This window comes from Styela clava, chromosome 8 (genome assembly GCF_964204865.1).
Source record: "Styela clava chromosome 8, kaStyClav1.hap1.2, whole genome shotgun sequence".
In the NCBI taxonomy this organism is placed as follows: Eukaryota; Metazoa; Chordata; class Ascidiacea; order Stolidobranchia; family Styelidae; genus Styela; species Styela clava.
In genome coordinates, this window is record NC_135257.1 from 22,022,361 (window position 1) to 22,042,288 (window position 19,928).

Genomic DNA, 19,928 nt, shown 5'->3' on the forward strand with positions numbered 1-19,928 from the left:
ACTTTATTAACTGTTGTACTGTACAACTGTGGTGTCAAAGGTTATGAGGCGGTTGGCACATCCGGCTAAGCATTTGGAATACACTTTGTCATCTTAACTCTGATTACCCTGGTAAGTCTGAATCCCATCAGGAATATTTGTGGTTGACAGGTTGAGAAACCTTGATCTAAATCAGGGTGATCCAATGTTGTGGGCTCTGCGGGCCACAAAATTATTTTGGCATTGGTCGCGGGCCACAATAGTACCAAGAATAGGTAAACAGTGCAATACAAAACAAGTACGTCTATTGTTTAAACACATAGTGATCAGGCATTGCCAACCTAGGCTAATAGAATCCGCATCCGATGTTTAGTTTTCTATCATACCCATATTGTTGCATATATTCCCGACCAAAACGATAGAAACTCAAGTAACAATTTAAACTGCCCATCGCTTCATTCAACTTCGCTAGTTGCTTCAGCTAGCCATCATACTAGTCTATTCAGTCACAGTGGTGATAACAACAATATGTCAAACAATTTTTCTGATTTATTTTATGAGAAGCAATTTAAAATACGATATTTTGATTACTCTCAGAATGCCCACATGTGGCCCGCGGGCCTGGGTTTGGACCGCCCTGATCTGAATAATTTGTTGGACTCCTCAACGCAGTAGGTTGGTTCACGTATCGCTAATGGGTTGCGGCTTCCTCTATTATCAGATCCATGCTTCTGAACACAAATAATTGGCAAACCAATCCAAAACCCGACATGAACTGGTAACCGGATGTTCGCCATCTGATTTAGTTGTCTTGTTGCTTCTTCCGTCCCAGAAATAATATGAAAATCCCATCCAATTCAACATCTCTCGATGGCGAGCCATGACCTTTTTGTATAATATAACTGTTGCTGTTTTTCGTGATTGTTTTGACATTGCCTTTGAGTCTGGCGTCAATTGGTATTTACTAACACATAATTCTTCACAATATTTTGTTGGTCATAGCACCTTAGGATAGGATTTACATGGGGCTCCCGAAGTATGCGAACCTAGATGGTGGACATCGGAATGTAATATGTGTACTAGGTTAGGCCATAATTTTAGGTATAAATACTACGGGATGCTCTTGGCTAGTCTTCGAACTGATAATAGGACTAAAATAAGGAAAATTGGAAAAAAATTATCGCCTAACCCCAACCTGTTACGTTCCGATGTCCGCCATCTTGGTTCGCATACTTCGGGAGGACCATTTACATAATTGTCCCGGGAAGAGAAAAGTAGATAAAAGCACTTGATCATATGGCGAACCATAGCCTCTCTCCCGGTTACCAGTCGATGGGATTAATTATTTCTGTTCGGAAGCATCAAATTAAAACATTGCGAAATAGGGGCCCTTCTTTGGGGTTGAGTAATAACTCAGTCTTTAAACTAACCCCAAAAAAAGGGATAGACTTCTCATATTTTTCCCAGGATGGGGACGGGCTTGATTAAAAAGTAATGTGTGATGGCCAGCGCAGCTCATGTCACACAGAATGATCTGCCAACCATAGAGCATTTTTTTGGTTTGTTAAAAATCGACTTTCACTGTTGAAAACTATACTTATCCTCTTCCAAGCTTTGCTCAACTACACCACCTATATAGATAATGACACATCACAATACCATTTCTTAAAAGTTTTATTACTAAATATTCAGAAATCAACAAATTGGTTTAAGACTTCCATTACATTTATCGAAGTTTTATTACTAGACAGCAGTTTTTATTTTCTTCAGATCGGAATGCACAAATGCCGAAACAGTAAAATATATGAAAAGTGGGAGGTAAGCATTGAATTTGTGAATTTTGCCTTTTCTTGATGCAAATCATATTATGGGATTCAGAAAGTTAAAGCTTATTTGTTCATACTAACTTAATTCTCGGGTAAGAAGTATCATGTTACAGACTTTTCATTAGCTGCGATCTGGCTCTCATGGGTATTGGAGTTCCCTCAGAAGTTTCAAAGAAAGCTAGTCACCATTTATTGAAAATTCAAAGTACTTTGTTAAAACAAAATATCGTTCAAATTTCAATGATTGGCCGGTACTAATACCCACCATTACCAAAACAGAGCTAAGATTCGACCACTTTTTGTGAAAATATGCAAGCACATCGGTCCATTAAATGTAATGTCAGTTTTTTTAATTTTTTTTCACATTTTCTGTGTTATTGAATTTTACTTACTTTAGTGCCTGGGGACGCAAAAAAATTTGGTCGTGCCAAGTGGGTTGAATAAAAAAAGTTTGAAGGACACTGATCTAAAGGAATGGCTCGGACTTATACTCAATTAACTGCCAGTAAAATTGACCCAGTAATTCAAAGCTGAACAATTGGCCAGTATCCAACTTTTCTCAGCCGAAAGTAGAGTCTAAAGGGTGACCCTTTACTCATTTGAAACATATTTCAGAGAGAATATAACTTTTGTGTTAATCCTGACAAACCGAAGTGTTCTTAAGTTCATAGAAGTAATCAGAAAGTTTGATTTTTTTTTTTGAATGGGGGGGGGGGGGGGAGGAATGGAAATGTTAACAAACATGATAAGCCCTGGTTATAGAGGATATCCATACTGTCTGATTTTTTAATATTTCCTCTTTCCATTGAAAATTGATTAATTTCACTCTAACCAAATAATTTCATTTTTGAAAATATACAAGAGTTAAAGTTTGCAAATAATCAAGCACCTAGATCACTGGTTCTCAACCAGAGGGCCACGAACCCACTGCTGGGCCATGGAAAATTTTGTGGTGGGCCACAGTACTACTGAAAAGTGCTAGTTTTTTTTTTGGTATTGCTGCACACTTACACAAATATATTTCTGTAATGTAAGCATTTTACAACGCTTTACAATGCTTGTCTGAAGAAGTCAGATCCCGGACAGACGAAACGTTACAGAAATATATTTGTGTAAGTGTGCAGCAGCTCTTGAATTGAAGATTTTTTTTCCCTCTTGCTATAGCATCCTTGCGCAATACGCATACGAATCCATCTGCGCAAAGGCATAGAGCAAGGAAAGGTAGTTAGTTTCACGTAACCCAAACTGTTAGTTTATTTGTATCACTATCCTTAATTTTGATTGTAGTACCAATGATTGATGATGCTGTTTTCTGCTACTGAATGGTAATTTTCATTTCAATTATTAAACTAAAAGCGTCCATTTTCGCAGAAAGATTATGATTTTTTCTAATCCATCACAATAAAAATTCAAATGAGCCACGAGAACCACGAGAAAAAAGGTTGAGAACCACCGACCTTGATTAAAAAACTGTAATCAAGGCCGACTAAATGGTTAAGGTTAAAAAACTTCAGAAAAATATTCAGAATAAAAAGCGAATAACTGTTTTAACATTATTAAATTTGCTCAAATCAAGCCATGATTCTTAATTCCAAAGCTCTGCAAAAGTTGTATGTTGATAGCATATCTGAACATGCTGAAGCCCAGTATGTAATTCACAGCGGGCAGTCTCTCTGTTAATCAGAATCCGATTCCACCAATGGGATTCAAAGCAGTGGTCATCTGATATTGAATTGACCAATCAGACAAGCAATGCAGGGGTTGGTTTTCTTCCAGGCCACGCCTCTTTAATATATTTCTTCCTGGGTCGAGTTTCATCTTGTTCGGCCCGCATGCGAACAGCTGGCGCCACCTTAAGGGCAGTCTGTATCTTAACCTGAATAATAAAAGAATGAATAGATTTTGTTCAGTATTTATTATTGCGCTGGGAACAGGATTGACATCACACCACTGGTAAACCTCTGTGGGTTAAAATCCCTGGGAGGATAATTATATTGCTGAATTCAGACCTATTTTTTTTACCTTGCGTTGTACACCCTAATAAAAAGCAAAGAAGCATAAAATAGACTGAATTTTCCCTGCAAATGGATAAAGGTACCCAAAGGAGAGTTACAGCTTACAGGGACCAATTATTAATGTTATAAAAGTACTAAATTAGGGCTTTTCCTTCTGTAAACGCTTGTGGATTTGTGAGACAAATCTAAAAATAGTGTAAATACTTATGGAAGAGTTGAAAACCGTCCAGTAAACAGTAGTTTATTTTCTCCCCATACTGAAAGCACACTTTATGTACAGAATGCAATAAATAATTAAAAGGCATTTCAGGGTGAGGGGAGTCGCGAGAAACCAAATTTGGTTATTAAGCAGAGCGACACTCCATTCCCTCGAAGCCCCTGATTGCGTCGGAAATATCAATATGCAGCAATTGAAAAGACTTAAGTAATTTTAGGACAATACAGTTAGAAAAATTGAATATTCAACTTCAATCAAGGGTATAGCCAGCGAGGAGGGAGTTGAGGGTCGGACGCCCTCTTTCTTGAAATGTGAAAAAAAGATTTTTCTGTATCATAAATAGCAATTTTTTCTCAGCTTGAAACGCATCAAGGCTTAAAAACCGACGTTTTCTGGCATCTAGCTGTTACAATCTAACTTGGCAATTAGAAATCTCAGAACCACCCTTTGAGTACTCCTGGCTATACCTCTGACTTTAAAAAATAAATTTTAAAATTTCAAAAAATATTGCATACCTCTGGTTCCATTTCTATATCCGGAGCAGGGTTTGGTAAAGGAAGTGAAAAACCAGCCATGCCTGACGAAGCTGATGGTGATGTCACAGTAGCAGGTTTAACAGCTGATTTTTCATCTGTGTGACATTATAATAGGATTGTAAGTAATGGTTTAAAACTAATACAGAAAATTCAAGAAGTCCAGTGGCAAAACCTTGAAATAAGTATCGAACACAGATAGGATTTTTCATCTAGTTCACTGAGAGGAAAGCCGATAAGGCGGCTTAATCATATGGCGAACCACGGCCTCTCGTCCGGTTACCATTCCATGTCGGGTATGGCATTAGTTACTTATTTGTTTTCGGAAGCATGGACTTGATTGTGGAGGAAGCCGTAACCAAACAGCGGTTACCTGAACCACCCTACGGCGGAAAGGAGTCCAGCAATCCTCTCGAACATGATCATCCCCGCATGGGATTCGGGAACCTTAAATGCAATGATCTGAATTTCACAATCAAGCATCACATGACGTGTTATATATAAACAGCCTCTCTTTTAATTGGCAGTCCAGTGTGGTAAAAGCTAGCCATGTAGCCGTGGTTCACCATTGGAAATAAACCTCCTTAGGTTTCTTATGCCATAAATAATTTCCCTTTCCTCCTTGATATACTTTAAAAGGATAGGATTTACATATACATTCCGGGGGAAAGAAAAGCCGATAAAACAGCTTTGTCATATGGCGAACCACGGCTCTCGTCCGGTTACCAGTCCACTATCGGTTTCGTGGTCCACCCTATGGCGGCGGCGAGTCCAGCAATTTTCACGGACATAATTATCCCCATATATTGATGACCGCTGCAATGTGATAAGCATATGCAGTACTTCATCATAATGAACAATTTTTAATTTAGTTATTTCATTCAACTGAAAATCTCACCAGAGTCTAATGATTCATATAGACCTTGATTATAAAACTCTTGGACTCTTTTGTTGATTTCTGATGTGTTTGGGATCAATCCTGACCCCTCTCCTCGAAATTTCTGGAATAAATAAGATGTGAAGAAACTTTTTATACACGAATTAAGAAATTCTGTAAGATGTTGTTCAGCTTTAAACAAGACCTAATGTAAGGAGCTACCACGTTTTGACGTACCGAAAATCTCAGGTTGAACCTCGCACCAACAGTAGTGCACAAGTGTGCAACCGCCGGCCGAGGGTCACGACCAGGCCCACCAAGCCATTCAGTGTGGCCCATTTTCCCATCAAGCATAAAATCCTAATCAGACAGTTCAGCTGCGTAAATCTTTCATCGTTTTGCCCAGTGCCTTTAATACTGTAAGGCCAAGCGATAGCCACATTCTTTTCCCTTGCCTTTCCCAGAGCGCTCTGGTTGTTGCTAATGTATTTAGGTTTCTAATCAGTTCATTTTTTTGTGTATCCCAGGTAGATGTCGTTGGTCAAATATGCCCACAGACAAAACAAACCCCTGGCATAAGGCAATGCATTGCAGTAGGCAATACTGGATAACTTTTTACGTATCCGAGAATGCTCCAGAGCCTTTTTCGATGTGAGAAAACACTGTATAACAAAAGAATAGAATGACTTTACCTTAGATGGTATGACTTGTACTGAGACCATGTTTCTGAATCGACCAACATTTGGGTCTACGTCCTCTGTGAAATAGAATAGTCAATTAGGAGTATCATATGGAATGATAGTTTGGCCGCGTGCACACAGCCGTGTTCAGAGCAAAAGTTACAGAAAGTATATGAGTCGTGAGTTTGAAATGTTTGGGAAAGTATTTATTGTGTGACTTCCAGGCCTTATTATTACCTGAATTTGAAATTTCAAAATTATCTGGAGAAAGGAAAAACGATAAAGCGGTTTAATCAATGACGAACCACGACCCTTAACCCATAACTGACCACATAATTAAACCCCATGAAATTTAACTTGCAAGTCCACGCAAGGGTTAATCGTGGGTGTGATGGCACTGGGATTCACACTGTCTCACAGTTGGCTTTACTAGTTTTGATGACTTTATGTTTGAGTTCTAAATTCTGATATTCAATTGATATTCAAGACAGCAGTTAATGTCCCCATTACATGAAAGTCAGTCGCAACCTAAAATACATTTTACACAGACTTCGATCATAATCTAGCAAGCCTATTGCACCTTACAAATTTTAATAACAACAACTTTATAGTGAATAAAGAATTGGTTAGAAGCAGAAATTTATGGCAGCATCGGGCGGGCCAGATTGAATCATCCAATGAACCGGATTTGGCCTGCAGGCCATAGTTTGTCCATTTCAGCTGTAGATGCTTGTTCAGGGTCAAAGGTGAAAAATATCTGTACCAACCTGGATTGATAATTATTTCTTCATCATTGAAAGAGATTGATTTCCTTTTCCGTTTTAATTTGACCGGTTCGTCCACCGGTAACGTTGTGACTCTCTTGTTATGTGCTGTATTGTATTCCGTCAGATTCTGAAAATATAGATTTTAAGAATATATGGGTCACTCTAAAAAAAGACTCTGTATGAACTATAAACACTTACAAGGACCAGAATTTCTCCGTCAATTTATTATATAACTGAGTCAGGTGGTGGGTATGGGGTTTAGGATAGGATAAGGATTTCATATTTATTCCTAAGAGCCGATAAGATGACATAACCATATGAGAACCGCCTCTTCGTGTCCAGTTACCAGTCCATGTCAAGTATGTTAACAGTTGACCAGTTGTTTCAGATACATAGACTTCATGGCATGGAAAGTCATAACCGACAAGCAGTAACGTGAACCGTCCTACAATGGTGAGGAGTCCAGCAATCGTCTCGTACATAATTATCTTCGACAGGACTGGCAAAATCATGCAGAGCAATCAGAGAAAAGATGGCAGGTATATTGACATGATTGACAAACGGTTTCGTGAACGGAAAGTGGCGATCTCCACATAATTAACACCAACAGAATTTGAACTCAAGCAAGGTAATCAGAAGTAATGACAAAAGTATTCCGCACAATTCACCAATATTTTTCACTCAAAAAATAAACTCAAACTCTCACATCTAGTTCATCTTCTTCGAAAGGAAGTCCAAACTTCAATTCCTCTTCCATTTTTGCTTCTTCCTTCGCAACAACAGCAGGAGGACGTTCTAAAAAGATTTCGATGGCAATTCAGAATATTAGAAACTTGCTAAACTGAAAGCAACAATGCTTAGAATCACTCAGAAGTCGAGCAATCACTCATTATTGGTTCTCTGAGATAAACAACACAAAAAGTAAACAAAATGCAGGGATAACTAGGAGGCAAGGATAACTTGAAAAATGCACGAGTACGTAATTACATAATACATGTAATTAAACGAGGTAATTAAACGAGTTACAGCGAGACTGAATTGCCTAGAGCTACTGAAATCATGATGGTGCTTTACATGCACTCACTCATAATTAGAAGAGACTCATCTCTGAGAAAAGTTACGGGTACTCACTCATGAGTAGAAGAGACTCATCTCTGAGAAATGTTACGGGCACTCACTCAGAGGTGAAGAAGACTCATCCCTGAGCAAAGTTACAATACTCCCTCAGAAGTCAAGGAGATTCATCTCAGAGCAACTAGACTGAAATATGCCTGTGCATTACATGCACTCACTCACAGGCAATTAAATGAGACTCATCTCTGAGTAAAGTTACGTATACTCACTCAGAATTAAAAAAGAGATTCATCCCTGAGCAAAGTTACATGCACTCCCTCAGAAGTCAAAGAGACTCATCTCTGAGCAAAGTTACGGGCACTCAGAAGTAAAGCAGACTCATCTCTGAGCAAAGTTACGTATACTCACTCAGAATTAAAAAAGAGATTCATCCCTGAGCAAAGTTACAGGCACTCCCTCAGAAGTCAAGGAGATTCATCTCAGAGCAACCTGACTGAAATATGCCTGTGCATTACATGCACTCACTCACAGGCAATTAAACGAAACTCATCTTTGAGTAAAGTTACGCCAACACTGAATTGCCAAGAGATACTAAAACTTCATGAGAATTCACTCAAAGTAAGGTCTCTCATAATCACACAGAATTAAAAAGAATTCTTTCAGGAAAAAGTTAAAGGGCAACAGACCACTGGATGCCAGAGTTGGCAGTCTTTGTGTAGTCCATGGCTACGTATTGTTATCAAATTATCACAGAAGAATATACAGTGTGGTCGCTGGAAAAACAGTAAATTTGTCAAACAGCTGTTTATTCTTACAAATGATGATTTGAAAACAAGCTTGGAATGATATCCTACAACGCTACAAGTTAACCTTCAAAATTGCTAAACAATGTCGGTCTTTACACGCCTTTATTAAAAAAAATTTGTAAATGTTATTCTTTGTAAAAATAGCAAGCTGTTTTACAAATTTTCTGTTTCTCTAGCAACCACCTGTATATCAAATACCTTTCAAAACATAATGCCTTGTTGAAGCTCCGAAATGTATTGTGCTGTCAAAAGGTACAGGAGTTGGTTTCCGACCTTCAAGACGAATTCTTCCTATCATGGATCCGTGGGCTAAACAGGAGAGAAATGATCAAATATGTGGAAAAGGAGAATAAAAGAATGATAATTTGATCATCATTTGTATCAGTCTACTGCTGACTTCGTTTAACTCAAAAGTACTGAAAATTGAAAATTATTATGGCCAATTAGTTTCAAAAAAGAAATTTTTCAGGCATATTTCTCAAAATTCTCATTCTTTAAGGACATTTGAGTAATAGGTCTGGGGCGCCATTCGCTAAACTTCGTAAAAAGCCGGGTTTACGATCTCGTAACTGTGTCTCTCAGAATCGTGATAGCGGAATCTCGTTAAATGCGATTCACCAAAGACCTCGTAAGCACTTGACGCACGGTCACTAGCATTCTCTCGAAATCTTACGCACGGTCGCAGTTGAACAAAATGCACTGACTGATCACTCAGCCGTATCAGTTGTCGCCGCTTACGGTCGAGCGTCTTTCGCCTTCGCGGTAACCTATCGGCTTTCTCTGCTTCACCTTTGCAGCCTGCGTTTTGAAATTTTGTTCATATAGCAGTGGCGTAATCTATAGACTGACGGATAGGCTACATGGAATAAATGCTGAAGTTACACAGAGAGAGATTTATTGCCACAAAACAAATTACATATTGTGAACTATTTGTGTAACAGACAATAAAATCAGTGAGTTGCCAAAGCTTGTTAAGATTCCATATTTTTAATTTTTCATTGAGGTTATAGTCCTCTATTAAGGTCCTTTCATTTGCATCTAGCTAATTTTTTTCTTTCGGATACGACATGGAGAGATTGTTGGACTTTTCTTCTGCAAGCTTCAATATAGGTAGCCATTTTTGAATCTGTGTTCATAATACTGTAGACCAGTGCTAGAATAAACAAAAAACAATGACTTCAACAACTGAACAATCTCTGAATCTCAACCCTAGTTTAATCTGTAAATGCGGCAGATATTCCACAGCTAAGTTAACGGCACTAGACTACATACACGCTTACCTGAGTAAGGCCCCTTGATACTATGCCAATTTTTACAAAGTATGCTAACGTCCCAACGAGCCTATTTTAATCACTGCTGAGAGCAATCCGAACTGTTAACGAGGCGAAGATTGTTCTCGTTAGCTAGCGAGCTCTTCAGTGGTTAAAGAACTTTCGTGAATACCGATTCTCGATAAAATGTGAGAAGAAGGCACTTTACGAGACGTCTCATTTGGCGCCAAAAAAACTCTCTCGAATAATTTCTCTCGAATATTTACGAAGCTCTGTGAATACCATTTTTGCTTTTCACGAGAAAGTCGGTGCTTAACTAACACGTTAAGCGGTAACGAAGCTTTGTGAATGGGGCCCCTGGTCATGTTAACTTGTCTTGTATAATTTGCGGGCTTGCTTCATTTGTGCTTTATAAATAAACACTACAGACAATACCCAGGGTATGATGATTCTCTATATTTCTAAATGCTAATAGCACCTTACATTTCAATGGCTGGGTTTACAAGGGATTGTTTAGAACAGTGGTTCCCATACTGTGGGCTGCGGACCAATTACTGCCAGCGTAACAGTACAATATGGCCGGCCAACTTGAATAAAACACTTTAACACTTCGTGTTTTTATCTTTTTGCGTTCCAGATACGGCCAATTGTTACATAATTATCACAGTTTAAGCACGTGTATATTCGTAACAATTCAATTAGACCGGCATCACAATCATACGTATCAGTACCGGTATCTGCCCCTAGTGGGCGCTTCCCCTCTCCAAGCCCACAAATATTTTTCCGCGTCTAATTTCGGCCTCCGATCAATCAACCTTGGGAACCACTGGTTTAGAACGAAAGAAAAAAAATACCTAAAAAAATTCTTCCTATTTTCTATGAACTTACTGCTTCCTAAGTCAATAATGAACATTCTCTTCAGATGTTTGTGATAAACAAGGACAGCATGAACTCTGGAACAGGATGAATGTTCAGTGATGAAATCACATGAGTCAGAGTTTCGCCCGAAAACGTAACATTTTTTCTCGTCAATGATGAGTTTCTGCAAATATAAAAATAAAATTTAAACAACTGTTTCAAATTTTATCAATTGGGCAAGATGAGGAACATTGCACTTTTTACCAAATAGGTCAAAAATTTCGAAATAGGAAATTTGATATAGAAAAGAAGATTAGGGAAAATAGAAATATATATATATAATCATTGAAAAACTGGCTGTTGCAATCTTCCACAAGTTTCATAATTTTGCCGTAACAGTACGGCACACTATACAAATCGGGTGACATTCTCCCGTTTCAGAGAAACCCATTTTACAGATGATCAGACACCCCTCCTTTGGGAGACGTCTGGACATTGTTGTCCCTCAATATCGGTAAGAATACAGTATAATGAAGTTGCGCAAAATACTACAAAAAAACGCAATACAGTAACGTCATCATTGAATTCCTTGGGAAAAACTACTCCGATTTACCAAAGGAAAATTTTTTTACCGTAGCATTCGAGAGTTTTTAGCAAAAAATGGTCATATGATGGCCGCAATTAACTTAGATTATTATTGAGACGAGCATAGTGTGATATGACGCATCTGACATGGTCCCAGACACCCCTCGTTTGTGAGACACATAGAGTGTTCGTTTTATAGAGCAAAATGGAGGGAAATTCTTGGAATTTAAATAGTGTGGTATACTGTATGATAAGTTATTGAATTTTATCTCCATCAGTAAAATACATGAGTCCTGCACAGTGGAGTTCAACACTTCAAATGATGCGCCTCGGCAATAAGTTGTTGAAAATAAAATCTCAGGCAAACACACCTCAACCAACTTCTCTCCTTTCATGACATTCAGATGTGTTCCAGTAGGTGCTTTTCCTGCCCTGAACATAATAACATAGAATAACTATAGCAATCTATAGTTTGATAGTACAGTATACTTCCTACTGCTGTACTGCTAGTTGAAAGCTTATTTTTGTATTTGGCTTGACAGTCAGCGCATTGTGCTAAATATTATTACACGACTGACTGGACTACATAAGTTCGGATTATAACATAATTATGAAAGTTACAATTATAACAGGATTTGATGGACTCTTCGGAGCCGCACATATGTTATGGTACCGGTACTGTACCGCTGGTTGGTTACAGCTTTCTCAACCATATGCCCATCAAGTCCATGCATCTGAAACAAATGTGGGTAACGGGTGAAGGATAGGATAGGATTTACATATTTATCCCGGAGGAGAGGAAAGCCGATAAGACGGCTTATTCATATGGCGAACCACGGCCTCTCGTCCGGTTACCATTCCAAGTCGGGTATGGGATTAGATTTACTGTATTGTTTGTTTTCGGAAGCATGGACTTGGTGGTGGAGGAAGCCGTAACCGACCAGCGGTCCAGTCTGGATTTCATGGCCTTTTTGAACGAGAAATCGGGCGTGCAATCAGAAATTCCCGCGTGCAAATAAGTATTTCTGGCGTGCAATTATAGCTCACGGCGTGCAAAACAACTGCGCCCGCGTGAAACTGACTTCGATCTAGGATACCTCTCAATACATCCGCGTAAAATTACCGGAATAAAAATGGATAAAAAATATGTTGAATCATAGCAAAAATGGACGTTTGACCTTTGACCCCCAAACATTATTTCTACAGTTTGTTGCTAATTTTGAGAGTGGTTGTGCGACTTTGGTTACCGGCCAGACTGGATTCCATGGCAGGTGCACGCCCGAGGGCGCTAGCGCTCCGCAAAAATGCACGCGAGCGAAATCAATTTTGCACGCCGAAAATTTGCAATTGCTCACTAATGTAAATCGGTTTAAATGGTTTTAAAATCAATAATCCAGTAATATAAAGATGCCAAAATATTATAACTCCACAATTGTCGACAAATACCAGCTTGCAAGATTTGGTCTGATCGAAATATTGCGAAGCAAAAAAGACCATGGACCTTTCCCCGACCTTTGACCCGCGAAAAATTCCTCTCGTTGTTACGTCCTTTTTTGCATCTTGCTGATTGGCCAATGTCACGAAGTAAACAAGGAAGTCGATGCTCGGGGGAAAGGTCCATATCGTGTTGAATGATAGGAATCCCGTGAGAATAGATATGGACGAAAAGATCGCCTCCGCACCAATGGCCAAGTACGGCTCTGATTCAGCGTATTTTTCATACAATAATTTTACACGAATGTACTGAACAGTACCGGTATCTAAAGTTGCTCAAACACTCCCAAAATTAGTGACAAAGTATGAAAATAATATTTGGGGTCAAAGGTCAAACGTCCATTTTTTTCTCTGATTCAACGTATTTTTTTCCGATACCGGTAATTTTACGCGGATGTATTGAGAGGTATCTGATGTCAAAGTCAGTTGCACGCGAGCGCAGTTGTTTTGCACGTCCTGAGCTATAATTGCACGCCAGGAATTCTTATTTGCACGCGGGAATTTCTGATTGCACGCCCGATTTCTCGTTCAAAAAGGCCATGAAATCCAGACTGGGTTACCGGTACTGTTCAGTACATCCGTGTAAAATTATTGTTTGAAAAATACGCTGAATCAAAGCCATAACTGGCCAGCGTCGGTGAGGGGGCGATCTTTCTCACTGGATTCCTGTCATTCAACACGATATGGTGTTTTTTGCTTCGCATTTTTCGATCAGGCCAAACTTGCAATCTAGTATTAGTCGACAATTGTGAAGTTATAATTTTTTGGCATCTTTATATTACTAGATAATTGATGTACAAACTATTTAAACCGATTTACATCAATGAGCAATTGCAAATTTTCGGTGAACAAAAATGAATTCGCTCGCGTGCATTTTTGTGGAGCGCTAGCGCCTTCTGGCGTGCATCTGCCATGGAATCCAGTCTGGCCAGCGGTTACGTGAACCACCCAACGACGGCGAGGAGTCCAGCAATCCTCTCGCACATAACCATCCCTGCATGGGATTCGAACCTGCGAACCCACGCAGAGTAGTTAGAGGTGCGGTGGCGAATGTATTCCTAACGCTTAGCCCGTTGAGCCACGCCGCCGCGCCTATACCCATATCTGCATATTGGACATGAACTGATAACTGGACAACAGTTCAAGGTTCGCCATAGCAATAAGCCATTTCCATTCCTCCCCAACCTGCTAACAGGCTGAATATCAAAATCCTATATGAAACATGATATCTTAAGTCATACTGTCAGTAAGTAAAAAACAAGGAAACTCACCAAGAAGGAACTTCAAAATCCACTTTCGCTGGATTAGCAAATTTCCCGGAAGGTTTAATTGCCGTCATTTCAATATCCAAGCCTCAATAACTAAACCACTCTCTCAAACGTGCAACATTTTCCAAGAATCTAATCGAAAGCTATCCAAAATATCTATCAACATGCACACACAACCGAACTTGCAGACAATATAGAGGTGGATGGAGTCAATATATATTGGGAAATGAAAATTCCATTTTGTTTGAGTTTCATAAGATTACTGTTAGGATTAGGAAAATATTTCATGATTATGGTGGAGAAAGAAAGAACTGATAAAATTACGATATTGCCATCGACGGCCTTTTTTGTGGGTTCAAATCCATGTTGCGCATGGTAATATTTACTCGTTCTAGATACATAGACTTGCTGATAAAAAACTGTAACCGAGTACGCTGACCATTTCGATCATACAGTACATATTTATATTTGCGAGATTCGAAGTCAAGCATTAAAAATCAATCGTACACAAATTACGAGCAAATAAATAAGTACACATTTTTAATGGAAAAGGAAATTACGGGGACAACCAAGGTTCAAAAATCGCAGTAATCAATTTCAATGTCGCAACTACTGTATTTGCATCAGGTGCGACAAGGGTTGGGATTTCGGAACAAGTTTTTGAAATCCCGGTATCGATATATCCCGGGATTGAGCCGTATAAAGTAAAGATTGAAACATCTTGCATGACAATAAAATCATGTATTTCTTTCATGTAATATCGACGCAGAAATATTAGGGCATCTAGGGCAGTGGTTCCCAACCATTGTTATATCGTGGCACACTATTTAGCTCTTTAAATATTCGCGGCACACCTATCACAAAACACGAACATTTTCTACCCATAAAGAGTGCAATAGTCGAACGCGAACAAATGGTTAACAGTTACCGATATTAGAACTGTTTTCTTAAACATGAATGAGAGCGTCTTCGGAGCACCTCACATTATTCTAAAAGTAGCGCGGCCTCACGGGTAATACGTGGTCTTCAGACGCACCGCCGATCACGCGCTTCGGTTTTGCTCGCCCTTCCCTGTTCCATGTTACGCCCTTATCATTATCACATGTATTCTCACTTTTTCACAACCTTATTCATTTTTGTTACAATTCAATATTTTTCTCCCATTACCAAAAATCATTCAATAGAGCTATTGTCGGCAGTTGCGAGAGAATTGAAAGTGGCAAACAAACTGTATTTCATTACAACAATTAATTATTATCGCTAAAAACACTAAATAGGTTTAAAGTTGTTATAAACGATTTTTACAGCTGGACATATCTTTTCACGTTTGGAATTTCCGATTTTGGAAAGCCCGAACATAAATTTGATGGCAAAGATCATAGCATTTACTATGTCGAAACGCTTATTCAACTTTTCAGACCGCAGAAACTATCTGAAAAAGATGACCGTTTTTGTGTTCGAGGTATGGAATAATCGTAAATTCCACCACGCTTTTGTGAAGTAGTGCAATTTACTAAATTCATGGAGGATTTATTAAGTTTCATTGCATCAGTGTTTGGACTACCACGCGTTTTAATATTGGTTTTATTACTATTTCTTTTATTATTTACTGGCGTGATTACAGATCGCAAGGGTGGTCAAAATAGTATATTTTCATCTAATAATTTTAACGAATTGTCAAATATCGGGTTGAATTCGAGATTTTATTCCGATTTTCAACTTTTAGGTCGGTTTGGATCTTTCTTGTCACCGTTTGTAAACTAACTGTCCCAATTTTAAGCTAAAAATATTATCATTTCTGACGCCGGAATGCGGATATTTATGAAGACGATAGTTGACCTTCTTGACTTCACTTTTCAACTGTGTGGCTGTTTTATTTTCGTATATAGTGAATTAAAACACTGCGAAGTCATTGTGTGCATCCTGAATGCTATTTTGAGTTCAAATTATAATTAAATAAGTCGGCAATAATGACAATTCTACTAGTCAAATAATAATTCCTTGGCACAATTTGAGGAAAATTTCACACAATAATTCTACTTCCACTCAAACTGTGAGCGTGGATTGTTTTTTTCAAAATAAGTATTATATAAAATAGTATAACCTACCATCTGTGAGAATATCTATAGGTGGATAATAAAGCCTTAATTAAATTCTCGGGATATTTAGGAAATAATTGCGGGATCGGGATTGAAAAAAACAGTCCAAATCCCGGGATTCTTAGGATGTATATATTTTATACCTCATTCATGTTACTTTTTAGGCTAACCTGTAACAGCGCTGTGGGTATCGCTGCTTGAAGACCTCCATACGTCCCTCGCGACTCCGGTCACACAACTAACATAATTAGTACTATTATTTATTTATTCATTGCATCAGTTTTTATTTGAACTTGTTTTTGTAATGACAAATAAACGATTGGCTGATTGATTGATTAAAGTTTAGGAATTTAAGCAGTTAGTACTGTTATTGGACACGAAATGGATTTTTTTTCATGTTGTTGTTGTATAAATTTTGCCCTACGGTTTCACGGCGCGGCGGTGTGGCTCATCGTGCTAAGCGTTAGGAATACGCTTGCCACCGAACCTCTGATTACTCTGCGTGGGTTAGCAAGTTCGAATCTCAAGCAGAGATGGTTACGTGCGAGAGGATCGCTGGACTCTTCGCCGCCGTGGGGTGGTTTCCGTAACTGCTGGTCGGTTATGGCTTCCTCCACCATCAAGTCCATGCTACCGAAAACAAATGACTAAGTTAACTAATCCCATACCCGAGGCCGTGGTTCGTCATTTTGGTAAACCGTCCTATCGGTTCCCCCCCCCCCCCCTCGGGATAAATATATAAATCCTATCCTACCCTATTAGTGGGCCAATCGCTTAGAATCAATTAGGCAATTGAAAGTGGTTAAAGATTGTTGTTGTGCATGAAGCTTATTACTTTCGTTTTATTTTAAAATTTCCATGGGTTTTATGGGATTCGTTTTACCACCCTGAAGTTTTGTGTGACGATGTCACCAGGATTAAAAAAATTGCGCACCGTGTGGCGGTTGCTCTCACCATCGCATTTCAATGATATGATACCATTGAACTGAAAAAACATGGAACGATCTTCTCTCTCGTTTTGCGTTGTCTCGCCGCGGGATCATTTGATCGCCGCCATCTTGGCATTTATGCTGCCAAAGTTTCTTCGTGTTGCATATGGTTTTGGCCAGTATTTCGTCTATTTTAGTACTCAGTGTCACTTTTGGGACCCGGAAATGATAAGTCGATTTGCCAGACTCGTTTTATTGAGAATATTCAAAACGGTTGACTAAAATATAAATGAAATATTTAGCACCAAATAAGTCGAAGACAAATGATACAGAATATAAAACTGATATCAATTAATCAATCATCATTTTATTCGTCAGCACAAAATAAACGTATCATAAGAAAAAAACATTTCAAATACAATATGAACTTAACTTAAGTTGTGTGACAGGAGTCGCGAGGGACCTCATAAGGTCTTCAGGCAGCGACACCTTAAAAGCTCGCTGATTCAGGTTAGTGAGCACAAAAAGTTAATGAAACACCAAAACACTTCAAAAAATATTATAAGAAAAAAAAAGCAGCATTTTCGGAAAACATAATATTAACAAATATGTTTCATGAATGGTTTGCAAAAGCAAAACATTCCAGTTATGAGCATGTTTCTTAAAATCCACGACCAACGATGCAACTTAATGCACTGTACAAATTCATTAGATATATAGAAAGGAAAATAAATAAAAAATAATATACTGTATTAATTACTCAAGCGGGATCAGCCATTGTCCTGATCACTGGCATGGTGTAAGCAAGCAATTAAAAATTTGATTCTCAGAAAGTCAGACTCCACGCACATCTGATTTTCCCGCAGAACAGAGCGTGGATAGACAGAATCGAATGTTTGGTCAGAAAAATAGGGCTTGGGGGTTTGTTGCAAAGAAAAGCAGTACAGGTACCGGTAGTGGTTAATTATCAATTCAAAGAAAGGTAGTCACTAATGTACTTCATTTTTAGTTCTCTTTTGAAACCATGATAAGAGAGTGATCTTAGGGTACCTGATATATTGTTCCATAACTTCACACCAATGTATTTGATGGATTTCTGCGTTCTACATGTGTGTATCTGGATACATGGAAGGCACCTTGTGATCCGATCTTGTGCAATACGAATGAACGCTAGTTTGCTTGGTGAAATACCCTACAAATGCTCTTGGAGGTTTGTTGTCAAAGTACTGGTTGATAAGTTTCAATACCTCGAATTCATGGACGTGGCAAAGTTTCATTACTTTAAATTTATGGTACAAGTGGTCAAGTCTGGATCGTAAGGGTGCATCACCTATAGCTCTGATCGATTTATTTTGCAACACCTCCAATCTGCGAAGTAAGTTGGAGGATGCGCTTCCCCATGCTACAATACCATACTGAAGATATGACTGAAAGAGCGAAAAATAAACTAATCGCAAAGCCGATGTGGTGAGAAATTTTTCAAGTTTAAATAATATACCTGCTTTTCTACCTAGCTTGCCAGCAATGTAGTTGATGTGTGTTGCCCATTTTAACCGATTACCAATGTGTATGCCCAAGTATTTGTAGGAGTCCACATTATCAAGTAAAATGCCATTAATTAATGGAAATTTGGAACAAGTACCTACTTCTGTCATTTCTATTGGAGTTAATGAAAAGGGATTTGGATTTTGCAATATTTAGTTAGTTTATTGATAGTCATCCAGGTTGCAATATTTTGTATTTCAGAGTTCATGTGCATTTTCAAGTTGTTTGGTGAAACTGAACTACCGAATAATCCGGTATCGTCAGCAAAGAGTTTGACCAATAATTTGGTGGCATGAGGAAGATCGTTGACGAATAATACGAACATTAATGGGCCGATTATTGTGCCCTGTGGAATTCCGCATTGCACAGTTGAGAATGTGGAGCAATTTGTCCCTACTTTGACATATTGCTGACGTGAGCTTAAATAGCTCTGGAAGAATTTTGATGCATGACCGCGAATGCTATAATGGCTCAGCTTTCTAACTAGTATGTGATGGTCAACAGTATCGAACGCCTTTTTAAGGTCGAGGAATATTGCACCGATATGTTCTTTTTCCTCAAGTTTGTCATAAAAGTAAGTTATCATATCTAGTATAGCATGAATGATAGAGTGCTTCTTTTGAAAGCCAAATTGAGATTTATTTATGATTCTATTTCGATCTATGAATTGTGTTAGTCTGGTGTGTAAAAAATAGTTTTTTGAATACTATTTCAAATGGGACGATAGTTGGTTGCACATTCTTTGTCCCTAGCTTTGAACACCGACGGTGAGACTTTCGTAATTTTCAAACAATTGGGGAAAATACTATGGTCTAGGGAGGCATTAAATAACTTACATTACATGGGGGACACTATATCAGCTGCATGTTTCAAAAATTTGGTAGATATATTGTCATATCCCACTGCTTTGCCATCTGAAAGGCTTGCTATAGTGCCAAATACTTCATTGATTGTCGCTGGTCTAAGAAATAAGGACTCTTTCACTGGATTTTTGAGATTAGTCAAAAACGAGTCATTAGAATGTGGAATATTTTCAGACAGTTGAGGGCCTATAGAGGTAAAATAATTGTTAAGGTAATTGGCAATGCACACTGGATTACTTACT

The 19,928-nt window shown here is 38.5% G+C and overlaps 1 protein-coding gene across 1 annotated transcript; it reads right to left on the reverse strand.

Moving 5' to 3' along the window:
• Window positions 1-1,635: 1,635 nt before the first annotated feature.
• On the reverse strand, window positions 1,636-14,484 carry LOC120325622 (nuclear inhibitor of protein phosphatase 1-like). Its single transcript, XM_078115466.1, has 10 exons — window positions 14,254-14,484; window positions 11,860-11,920; window positions 10,934-11,087; window positions 8,973-9,083; window positions 7,601-7,689; window positions 6,895-7,021; window positions 6,140-6,204; window positions 5,469-5,571; window positions 4,553-4,668; window positions 1,636-3,681 (listed from the first exon to the last, which is right to left on the reverse strand). The coding sequence occupies exons 1-10, from the start codon at window positions 14,319-14,321 to the stop codon at window positions 3,547-3,549; spliced, it is 1,029 nt and encodes a 342-aa protein (XP_077971592.1). The 5' UTR covers window positions 14,322-14,484; the 3' UTR covers window positions 1,636-3,546.
• Window positions 14,485-19,928: the final 5,444 nt, after the last annotated feature.